General features: G+C 45.8%; 1 protein-coding gene across 10 annotated transcripts; it reads left to right on the top strand.

Annotated features, from left to right (window-relative positions):
* The first annotated feature begins 1,958 nt into the window (after positions 1–1,958).
* On the top strand, positions 1,959–10,863 carry pou6f1 (POU class 6 homeobox 1). 10 transcript variants are annotated; one of them, XM_049017249.1, is made up of 12 exons: positions 1,959–2,111; positions 3,877–3,972; positions 4,508–4,552; positions 4,881–5,067; positions 6,916–7,049; positions 7,144–7,372; positions 7,664–7,908; positions 8,543–8,671; positions 8,798–9,031; positions 9,225–9,360; positions 9,499–9,667; positions 9,888–10,863. In XM_049017249.1, the coding sequence occupies exons 2-12, from the start codon at positions 3,919–3,921 to the stop codon at positions 10,231–10,233; spliced, it is 1,908 nt and encodes a 635-aa protein (XP_048873206.1). In that variant the 5' UTR covers positions 1,959–2,111; positions 3,877–3,918; the 3' UTR covers positions 10,234–10,863. The 10 variants fall into 10 exon arrangements, with proteins under 10 accessions (XP_048873206.1, XP_048873211.1, XP_048873204.1 ...); XM_049017247.1 differs by having other exon boundaries at positions 1,965–2,318; XM_049017250.1 differs by lacking the exon at positions 1,959–2,111 and adding an exon at positions 2,472–2,502.
* The last annotated feature ends 998 nt before the right edge of the window (positions 10,864–11,861 follow it).

Genomic DNA, 11,861 nt, shown 5'->3' with positions numbered 1-11,861 from the left:
ATGTTCATGTTGCTGTAAATATGACGAAACCTCAAATAAATAGACATTTGAACGCGTTTTCTCTCGCATCAAAACTTACTGGATAGTCTAAATTAGGCTAATACTGGCATGGTCGTAATTTGATTGACGATTATTTGGAAATTATGGACTTTGTATCTCATTTTATCCTGGCTGGTAATAGAGCCAAGCGAGATACTTTGTTTCCACTGCAACTATGTTCGTGGAATGTTATTAACAGATTTGAAATAAAACTTATCACAGCAAAACAAAACAAACAAAAAAAAATGTCTATCTCTGGTGTTATGTTTTTGCTGCCCTCTTTTGGGGACATCAAAATGTATTTGCATTTGCATTCCGATACAGCAAAATTAGCATTTTTGTTCAGTGTGTTCGTCAAGAATAAAAGTCTGAAATGTAAAATCTAGCAGAATATGTTGAATTTAGAAAAAGATATCAGGAAAAATATAGTCCACCTCTCTAAATAAGAATATGTCAGAGCTATGAATATTGATGTGTATTGGGTGTGTGTGAAACAGATACATTCTCTGTGCTGAAATGTGAAGCTAAAGATCCCAAATCTGGCAATGTGCTCCATAGTCATGCCCTGCTAATGCGTGCAAACAGTGGTTTTCCAGTATGTTACTATATATGGTTTATGACACATAAAGAAAGCAGTTTTATTATATAATTATAAAAATTACCTGGTGTAATATGTACCAACATGCTGTGATACAGACATTTTTGTCACAGAACTGGAAATACTACACGATAAAGCAAAAACGAAAAAGGGGGTCTTACATGATTGCTTCTGCAAAACATTCATGTTCATAAGGCCTCAGTCTCCACATTCTTCTTGAGTTTAGGGCATCTTGAGGTTCAGCTACGAAAACATAAAGCCAAGTTTAAAAGTACTTGTGGTTTTAACAGGATAGTTCAGTTCACGTTGTTTTATTGGCCATGTGCAACAGGTTCACTGGAATTCATACATACTCAGCCACACCCATTGCAGACAGTATACAGAGAAACATTACAATCCACATAATAGTCTAGGTGCAAGTAATATTGCAGTATTCCATGTGCAACTATTGATGATATGGATCATTTGGAGATGGGAAACGTGAATCTAGTGGTCAGTTTTTGATGCTACAAAATATCCTAGCAGATTTCAGGGGAGAAAACAGATTGTGGCCAGGGGGGTTGGATCTCACACTTTTATAAAATTCACATAACTACACGCTTCTTACATATTTTCTCACCTGTGATTGTTAAAATCTAGCAAATCTGTTTCTTTGGAGTTAGAGAGTTACATATTCACTACTTACACACAGTTTTGTAATCAGAGGTAGAACAGAATATCTTTATTGTCCCTGCACAAATACAAGAAGATTCAGTTTGCAGTTTCTAGATTCAATGCTACTGACAAATTACCTAAAAGTAGAATAAACATAAGATAAAATACTAGTAAGGTAGTGAATAATAAATAATAAAAGCTGCACCAGAACCAGTAGTGTAAAAAAAACAATAAAATAAAAGTGTACACGGTATGCTCAGTATAAAGATAGGTTAAATATTTATAGGTTAACGATATGTAATACAGACAGCATCAGTAAATGAATCCTTTTCAGTCTCTGTAACCATTCACCGATAAACTAATGTTGTTTGCTAGACATGTCATGCATGCATGTTGTCCAACGTTCCCCGCGCAGATCTTTAACCCTCCCACTCACGCCAAGTCTGTTATATACACAACCAGAATATACAGAAAAGTAATAGACACTAAAATATTTTACAGACCTAATTCATTTAATCACTTTTATTAAAAAGTGTAAATTAAAAATAATCTCCGAACGAAGAAGAAGGAAGCATATTTGCAAAAAGTTCAAATGCTAGAAACTGGGAATATTGAAAACGAAACACTCTTCCTTTAAGGCCGCCATAGCTCCCCCTTCAGTCGAACGGCGACGTTTTTTTCCATGCAAAGACTTGCCTTGCATAAATTATGTTCATGACGTAGTGCAAAAGGCCAAATTAGTATTAAATTTGAGGGACTTTTCTGCGGAAAGATGTGTTTTCGGATATTATAAGGTGTTTGGAGTTCATGCGAGCTGCAGGTAAAGAAAGGACCGTCATTGAATATTAAGGATAGGAGGTTCCGCGCGCTGCCGACCCTCTTTATCAATGCAAATGCCTCTTTTGTGTGCCGCCACGGCGCCGGGCTGCGAGCTGTGAGATGAATTTTTAATTATTCGTCTGTTAAACAAACTGTGGCAAAGCTTGTGAAAGCGGGAGAATCACCAAAAAAACCTTACACTTTATTGGTAAGTTGTTATAAATACACGATTTCTTTTTAATAGTGCTGTGTGTTTGAAGACGGCGAGGTGAAGGAAGATAAGAGGTTTTTGGTTAATATGTAATGTTCTTAATTAGCATAATTTATATATTTATGATAAAGAGCGGGTGAAATACATAAAATGCCGTCCCTTGGATTGTGGCAGTGCCTCAGTTAAGTCTCTGCATGTTTGTGATAAGCAGCGGTTTGGAATTAGTCTGCGTACAGATTATTATTATTGGATGAGGATGGGGGTGGGTAGGCTGGCAGGAGCTGCCAAAGTTTGGAGCGATCAAGTATTTTTGCGGGAGGGTGTAGGTCGCGGCATTGCACAGAATGCCCCATTACACGTTTTCTTACCATAATTTAAACGATCAGATTGCAATCTTGGAGGTGTGAGCCAGGAATATTTTGCAAAGATAAGTACCCTGACGAAACGCTTTAAAGGCCCTTTCTAGGCCGCTTAAAAAAATCGTATGTCGACCGTCAAATCTGCAGCTTTTACGTCACAAACACAGCGTTCAGCAGATGAAAAATAATTGGGAAGATGCAATTATTCTAAATAAAAATGCATTCGCCGGCGGTATATGATGCGGCTGGGGTGAAGAGGCACAGCTAGCACAGTTAGCGCAGTTCGCTGTGCGGCGCTTCCTCTGACTGGGGGCGCCCGAAGTGTCCGCAGCCCGGCTGGAAGCGCCGCTTTGCCCTGCTTCCCCCTACACGGATCCTGACCCACCTAAAGCCTGATCTTAGCTACATAATTCATGAACGACTCTTATTGTATTTGTGCGCGTTATGTAAGCTTATGCATATTAACACAGATGAGACCCCCCACAAGAGCCAAGTTGCCAAATTGATACGAGGAGGACATTCAAATACCCGTAGATAGGTATACAATAAAAAGGCTTTCGGGAGGGAGTTTTGGGTTGCAAATTTTGAAACGTGTTAGGTTATTTTTTCCCAAGCCGTGCCATTCTAGGTTTGAATTTGCGACGCAACATGACAGGAAAGTCGAAATATTGTTGTATTTTCTGATAACATCTTAATGCTTTGCAAGACAGCCATGGTTTCTGAAGTAGCACAATCATCAGTCGTGTTGAATAGGGACGGAAATATAACTTTGTCCACTATTTGGTATTTTGTCTTGAGTGTACAAATATTTATAGTTTTATGTTTATGAATATTCGCAGCATAATATTTTGTGACGTTATCACTATATTAGTGTGAACTGCAGATAACTGCTAGACATCAATACTTTGTAAAGCACTTTAAGGTTGTTTCTTATGCAGACCTGACTTCCATTTCTGGTGTAATTTTGTATGAATTAGCTGGTTGTGTTGGCGTTGGGGCACCACTCTCCTGTAGATTTTGGTCAGTCAGCAGTAGTCATTCCATGTAAGTAGGTAGTTGATAAATTGATTAATTACCATTTGAGTGCCCACATTCACATAGAAATGCTGGTAGATTGTGCTGTGTGTTCAGTACTTGTACTCGGGCATGGGCTCCTGGTGCTAATGCCGCACCCGCTGGCCGTGTCGTCCGCACAGCATGCGGGCACAGTGAGCACCCGGCCGCTGTGAGTACAGACCATGGAGTCCGAGGAGCTCGGCGCTCAGGACGCGCCCCTCACCGTGAATGAGCAGGTACTGCCCCATGCATACCGTGGCTACCACGCCTCCCGTCCCGGTGCGCCTCCCGTCCCGGTGCGCCTCCTGTTCCCCCTCCTCTCTACCTCGCCTCAGCTTCTGCCTGTTTCTTGTCGTCTTTCTGGAATAATGTCGTCACGCAGCTGTCCTCCTCAGCTCCACGTGTTGCTTCCCCTGCCACCATATTTGTCTCTGTTAGAAAAAAAATTAACTTTTTATAATTTGTTTAGAAAATCCTTACCAACACCCTCCCCCCTCCAGAAAAGTCTCTTTTGCAGTTCTGTGGTTGTGCATTGTTTGTCATGAGTGCGTGGTCATCCTGTGCGCTCGGCGTCGGCTGAGGCAATGCTCTCTCGGCGGGTGCTGGGCCTGTCTCTCAGATAGCATTGCCGGATTTGCTCGTTGGCCGATGCTGCTGTTGTATCGTATTCACGGGACTCCTGTTGTTTTGTTGCATTTGCCATCTTGTGCTAATGTGTGCTTGGCCTCTCCCTCGCCATTCACTGTCTCACAGCAGAGGTGTTTTTTCCAGACATTAGGTTCCTGCACTTTGAAATTCCCTGCCCGGGATAACCAGGTACGCACACTCCCTGCCTCTGCTTTGTCTTTCTCTCATGCTTTCTGCCTCAAGATTTTTGTCTTTCTTTGTTTTTTTCCCCTCATTCTTTCATCTCTTGGATTTCTTTTTTCTTTTGGGGGGTGATGGGGGGACGAGTCATGTAGAAATGGTTAATTTATGGATACCGTTGTCATAATATGAGGAACTGAAGTGAGAGAACCGTGCAGATGTCACCAGGCATAAGTACGTCAGGCAGGGTGGGGAGTGCCTAGTGATTTGGGCGGAGAAACGCAGAGGGAATTCCACCGTAACGCTCCTTTAATGGTGCCCTCTCTGGCCTGTGTAGGTGATAGTGATGTCCGGCCATGAGACGATACGTGTCTTGGAGGTGGAGGTGGACGCTGGACTTCCGGCCTCTGGCCCCGGCACGAAGGTGGATGCAGAGGCTGATGGGGCGGGCCGGCTCGCTTTGGAAGCAGTGGAGGTGGGAGTTCAGGATGCCCCTGTACCCCCCTGTAGTACTGGGGGAGCAGGTGAGTCTTGTTAGCCCCCTTAACAAATCATTTAGCTGATCCTGGCGACCAGTAACTTCTTTTTTATTAGTACGCTCAGGTTGTGTTATATCTTTTGTAATGACGGAGATGAATATTGAGTCGGCAGGCACTTTTATCACACTTTATTAGAACAAAATACATAACTGGACAAGAGCGCTTGCTGTCATCATACACATGCTTGTGTGGCTCTGTTGGACTTAGTTTCCCATAATGCACTGCCAACTGCGATTTATGGTAGCTGGCAAAGCTCACAATTGCTTTTATCTTGATTTCAAGTGCCAAATGTAATTAAGGCAAAAATGCATCATAATCTACAGGAATTTCAGGGACCTGATTGTTATGCATAGAGTTAATCATCCATCCATCTATTTTCAAAACCGCTTATGCTACTGGGTCGCGGGGGGTCCGGAGCCTATCCCGGAAACAATGGGCACGAGGCAGAGTTAATCATAACTGACTTGAAATGTTCTGCCAAAGATTGGGATTTGTGAATGCAAAAGTACTCCGATTACCACCAGTGCATCTGCCGGTGTGGTCTTTAGGCTGTTTTCTTGCTGGTGTTAATCTATGCTTGTTGCTGCTTTATTTAGCATGTTTATGACATCAAAATGGATGTTTGAAAGTGTTATATAAGGACTGACTCCAGTCCACAATCATACGTCACACACAAACCTCGTAGATCTCACTTTAGCTGTTCACAGCGTCCATCCACTTCATCACCCCCCCCCCCCCACCCACCCTGATGTCCTGTAGGGAGGATTTGCGGTTAACCCGACTACGACTGGCTCAATCCCACCAGTGACCCCAAGCCAAAGAAACACATCAAAGTATGCACAAGCACTCACCCACAATGAAATGCACAACATTTAAAAAACGAGCTGCTGAACAGTGTGGAGTTTGTAAGGACTTTCAGAGAGGCAGTATGCTGGCTGCAGACCCCACAACATCACGGATGCCTGCAGTTAACCCTTTGGGGTCTAGCGGTAGGGAACACATTTTCACTGACTGGGGCAGGGTCACACATTTCATTCAGTATCAACTTAATTCATGGCAAATAAATTATTTCTTATTTCTTTTGGCATTAAACTCATCTTAATCTTAGTGTACTTTGTAAATATGTCAGATTTATGTGAAGTTTATAGTTTGACATCAAAGTATAGACATTTCAAAATGCAGTTTAGGACACTTGCAGAAACATTATAAAAGTACATAGTAAGCAATGGTGGCAGTTTGTTTTGATCCCAGATATCTGATCACCAACGTCTTGGCTACATGAAGATGCCTAAATGGTGTAGTTGCAATATTCAGTTTGATAAGTTTAGTTTTTTCTTATTTATTTATGTCACTATTTCTGGCTCCTTTCATTGAATATGTAAGAGCTCTGATGTGTATGCATGAGCCATTCACACCTGGCCATGTGCCCCCCCCCCCTTTTATGATGCCGATGGGGATGTTTCTGGGTCGCGCTTCACCATTGCGTTGTTCATCAAATTACCATGCGAGTGCGATTTGGATACGCGGAAATGCGGCTATTTATAATGCGAATAGCGACCTTCAGGTGAGGGCGGCACTACACACCCCCGATGCAGGTAAAACAAAGAAAGGTGACATGGATTTAATCAGCGGTTTTTTTTTTGTGTGGTTCTACAATAAGATTTCAGCGAGTTTTGAACTGAACTACATGAGAAAGATACGCGGCATCGCCGATGATGCCGTCGACTCCAAAGGGTTAAACTCCTGGCCCCTAATCGTCGGGATTGTTGAAGTATTGCCCGGATGCAGGTGACCTATCCAGAGGGTAAAGCCTTGATGTCCCCTGTCGGTCAGTGTTGGGTGACGGAGGCCCATCTGTGGAAGTGGCAGCCCCGACGGTCCAGACCGCAGCCCATCCGTGTCCCCTCAGCATGGCCCTGTCGCAGCCCCAGGCCGCCGTGCCCGTCACCGTCCAGGCCTGCCCTCCGGTGAGGCTCCCTCTGCAAGCGGCTCCTCACCGCTTCCCGTAACGCTCACCGAGACGTAGCTGATTTGCTGTTCCTGTTCCGTCTGCGCTCACAGATGCTCACCCAGGATAGCCTGACCACCCTGATGACGGGGATGGTGGCCCACCAGCCCGGCTCTCTTGGCCAGCCCCTGCTGATCCCCATTAGTGTGGCGGGCTCCGTGGGCGGCCAGGGCGGCCTGGCCGTGCTCACCTTCCCCACGGCCACCGTGACCACCCTCCCTGGACTGACGGCGGCCACCCCTGCGGGGGGCGTCCTCAAGCTGCCCTTAGCTGGTCTGCAGGGTGAGACTGCCTGCCTCATTCCCCACCAGCCTGCATAGACCCACGGACCTTGTGGTCTCCCTCTTGCTTTAAGGTCTTTCATCCTCTGTTTTACACAGTATATATTTTTCTGTGGATTTACCCTTTTGTGTGTAATAATAATTTTTTAAATTCTCAGCTCCGGATGCACCAAGTTGATAATAGGCTGCTAACATCAAAGACAGACAGAGCTGCTCGTTACTGTTTTGCTGTCTCCTTGGAAACCACCGCGGGAGGCTTTGATGCTATGTCAGTTTGCTTCTCCATTCCCAGCTGCCACTGTGCTGAACACAGTCCAGCCGCAGCTTCACGCAGCTGCGCAGACAGTACTGCAGCCCCAGGCGGGAGCGGCGGCCCTGCAGTCGGTGCAGGCGGCGCTGCAGCAGCCGCAGACCACACAGGCTGCTGCGCAGGTGGCTGTTGCTTCCTCCGCTGCTGCTGCTGCACCCCGGGTTTCTGAAGCCAGTGTCTCCATGGCAGCACTGCAGAACGCAGGGATCTCCCTCAACCCAGCTATTGTTAGTGTGTGTGTGTGTGTGTGCGTGTGCATGTGTGTTATGCCTGCCTGAGATACTGTGTTCTTCATCAAACAACAGGGACGTACGGGGGAGGTGGGGGGGCTTGGGGTGCCATAACACCCGTCCCCTTTGCTTAAGCAAATAAAAGTGCCCATTTTTTTGATGTTCCACCTGTAACTGACGATCACACGAAATCTGCTCAATCATGGAAATTCACCGAGGGGGCACCCGCTAGGTACCAGCCAACCTTACACCCATCCCCCCACCCCCACCATTCCAGCACCTGCCCCTCAAAATGTCTGCCCATATCACTGCCAAACAGTGTCATTTTTCATTTGGGTGGGGGCAAAACAGCATTCTCCTTATTGTAATAGAAAAGCACAACACAAAAGTTGGAGTGGCACAGTGGGGCACCGTCGAGACTTCCAGGGTTGTAGGTTCGAATGTGCGCATGCTCTGGTTTGTCACTATTCCTCTGTGTTGGGTATCTAAGCAGCGGCGTGTCCCTCCCCCTGATAGACACCCAGTATCTCAGACAGTGGGGGGGACGGGGGTGCAAACATCTTTATTAAAGTCTGTGTTCCATATCTAGTTTATTGTTTCAACGCCCCCCCCCCCCCCCCGTGTACCGCAGATCAGTGCCGCGTCTCTGGGGGCCCAGCCACAGTTCATCAGCTCCCTGACCACCACCCCGGTCATCACCAGCGCCATATCCGGCATGGCGGGGCTCACCAGCCAGATCATCACTAACGCACAGGGACAGGTGCCAGTTGCTCTCCTCCCCATCCTGTTTTCTTACTCGAGCCCATATATGGACAGTTAAACTGCAAGACCATCACTGGAACCTTCCTGTAAGCAATTTTTCTTGTTTCTTATTTGCTCTCCTCAGGTAATCGGGGCTCTGCCTCTCCTGGTGAACCCAGCTTCGCTGACAGGGGGTGCCGCTGCCTCTCCTCTCCAGGCCCAGGGCTTGCAGGTACAGACCATGTCCCCTCAGCTGGTGCTGAATGCCCAAGGCCAGATTATAGCCACTATTGGGAACGGACCTGTCTGCACCCCCACCTCAGCCTCGGTGATTCCCAAGCCCTCGGTGCCCCTGTCGCTTTCAAAGTCCACGTCGCAGGTAATTTAAGACGTGATACCTGGACAGAGATGGACACCGATTGTTCTGGGTCGCATTGCTGTGAATGTGATATGTGGTTTTAGAATGGCGTTGAATCTGTTTTGGTGATGGTATTCAAGCAAATACGCTTTGTAACAACCCTGCATTGCCAAACCTCTTACTCCCCCCCCCCCCCCCCCCCCCCACACTTAAGGGCCAGGTGGTGACAGTGACTCAGGCTCCTGTGGTCATTGCTCCCCAGCCGTCAATCGTGAAGAACGTTGCCCCTCTATCCTCCCCAGCTCCTGTCACCTGCAGTGACTCTCCTACTGTGGGCCAGCTTGTCAACAGTACGTAGGCGGTCTAATAACTACGGATCTTACAGCCCCATTCATTAATTCTGTTATACCATTCCACTGATGATAGCACGTGCTGTTTCAGAGGCCGCACGTCCCCAGGATTTATGGTGACCATCTCTCCCCTCATAGAACCTCAGCCAGGAGCTCCGGATGAAGAGGGCATCAACCTGGAAGAAATCCGTGAGTTTGCAAAGAACTTCAAGATCCGTCGACTCTCCCTAGGACTCACTCAGACCCAAGTCGGGCAGGCTCTCACTGCTACAGAAGGTCCAGCCTACAGCCAGTCCGCCATATGCAGGTGAGGTGCGTCTAGTTGCTGGGATAAGCTTTTGCAGAAAATATTACGCTGAATCTCTTGAGATGGACAGCTTCGCCAAAATGTCACACAAGCATGGTCACAACGTTGTTTAGTATTCTGAATAGTATTTGTGTTTTATTCAGTAAGCAGTGCTACTTTAAAAAGATTCAGTGTCTCTCTCACAGTTAATGGTTTAACATAAGACCAAACTCAACTGTAGGTTTGAGAAACTGGACATCACGCCCAAGAGCGCCCAGAAACTTAAACCAGTCCTGGAGAAGTGGTTGGCAGAGGCGGAGCTGTGGAATCAGAAGGGCCAACAGAATCTGATGGAGTTTGTCGGTGGAGAACCGTCCAAGAAGCGTAAGCGCCGTACCAGCTTCACCCCACAGGCCATCGAGGTGCTGAACACCTACTTTGAGAAGAATGCCCTCCCCACAGGCCAGGAGATCACTGAAATCGCCAAAGAACTCAATTACGACCGTGAAGTGGTCCGAGTCTGGTTCTGCAACAGGCGCCAGACCCTGAAGAACACCAGCAAGATCAACGTTTTTCAGGTGCAGTAATGGAGGGGAGGAGAGAACCAGCTGGACCCAGGAACCGAATTGTGAGCAAAGGAAAGTTTGAGATTAGATGGTTTTAGAAAGTGAGGATGATGGGAATAGATGTTGGGGACGACCCCATGATTCTGATTGACTTTGGATGGTGATGAAGGACATTGAACCTAGGAGTGGAATGGGCCAGGATTTTGACTTTACACACATGCACAAACAGAAATGACTTGTGGCAGATGTTTTTTCCATTTGGAAGACGGTTTTAAAAGCTGTTGTGAAACACTTTGAAGGATTTATGTTTTTCCTAGAAAGACACCCAGGAGGTGCGGCTGAGCTGTAAGATGCCCCCCACCCCGAGTCCTTTATATTGTTAAATAATCATCGTTGTGCATACCTTCACCTCTTCTAGCCAGACGCTGTTAGAGGTGACTCACACAGGTGGTGTGGGAGCCTGATCAACTTGAAAAATATGCAGTTGCTTTTAGCTAATGGACACAGAAGCAAATTGTTCCCTTCAGTGCAGGGAGACTAGTGGTGGCTTGTCTCTTTGAGGTGCTCACACCAGACTGTTCCTGCAAACTTATGAGCGATGGTGTGCTTGGATGAAGGCCTCACATTCTCATATGCATTTTCATTTGATGGGGGGGGGGGTGGGTGGGGTGGGATTGTCTCCAACTATGGATGCTTGGAATTTTTTAATCTTGTCTGTAACTTTTAGTATGCTTCATCTTCTGATACAAATTGTGCTTTGGATGTGTCATGTTGGACAATCAATACAGTTCAGAACTCTGTGACTGACAGTGTGCATGCCTTCCAGTAATTGATTCACTCCCTCCTTTTGTTTAATTAACAATGGCAGGATAAGTTTGAGAGTTTGCTCTCACCAGCGGTGCAGATCTATTGTTATAAATAGGATGGCGACAGAGCTCACGTACCGTACCAGTAAACGGATCGTTTTCAAGCTTGTGTTTAACTGAACGGGTTGTGTCTCGTGCTTAGCCAGGACTACCTTATAGGTACTTACCATTACGGTGGCAAAATTTTTCTAATGGTGTCTAAGAGACAAATAGAGATTTTGGATGCTCTATGTGTAGATTTGATCCCTATCAAGTATAATCACTTTTATTATATATATATTTTTTAAAGATGTGGGTGCTTTCACAGAGCAGCTACGAACAAAAAAAATCATTTTTCCTGGCTTATCTGTAAGGGGCCAAAATGGTATAATAAATAAAGATAAATACATTCAGCCTACTTTGCACCGTGCTACCTTTCCTAAGATTGTTACCAGAAGTTGTCCTGTGAGATTTCAAATTACATAGATGCATTTTCTTCCATATCGACTTTTAGTGTTTTGGGTTGAAAATGCTTTTGATTTCTTATGATTTATAGACAACCACACCAGTCTGGCGGCAGAGAAGTGGAGACACTTTGGCATCAATCCCATAATTCTTTACAGACTTTTGTCAACGCAGCCAATAGGGAGTGGCAAGAGATTTGTTTTTGATCTTCACATTGCATACTCGGAGGCGATTGGCCAATAACATCAGTCTGGAAGTTAATCCCGTGATGAGGTATGCTTTTGGGATCTGCGACGCTGTCAGTGGTTTGGGGATAGGTACTAAATTTTATTCAATGTT

The sequence above is a fragment of the Brienomyrus brachyistius genome, chromosome 6 (assembly GCF_023856365.1).
Source record: "Brienomyrus brachyistius isolate T26 chromosome 6, BBRACH_0.4, whole genome shotgun sequence".
NCBI lineage: Eukaryota > Metazoa > Chordata > Actinopteri > Osteoglossiformes > Mormyridae > Brienomyrus > Brienomyrus brachyistius.
The sequence above is the reverse complement of the archived record's forward strand: the minus strand, read 5'-3'. Positions and strand labels throughout refer to the sequence as shown.

What these genes read in the sequence shown, in the direction of transcription:
- pou6f1 (XM_049017246.1), top strand. Translation starts at nt 4,385, where the DNA reads ATGCTGCTGTTGTATCGTATTCACGGGACTCCTGTTGTTTTGTTGCAT. An exon ending in CCGTCCAGGCCTGCCCTCCG is followed by an intron (nt 7,050 to 7,143) that starts GTGAGGCTCCCT and finishes CTGCGCTCACAG; the next exon opens with ATGCTCACCCAGGATAGCCT. An exon ending in AGCCAGTCCGCCATATGCAG is followed by an intron (nt 9,668 to 9,887) that starts GTGAGGTGCGTC and finishes ACTCAACTGTAG; the next exon opens with GTTTGAGAAACTGGACATCA.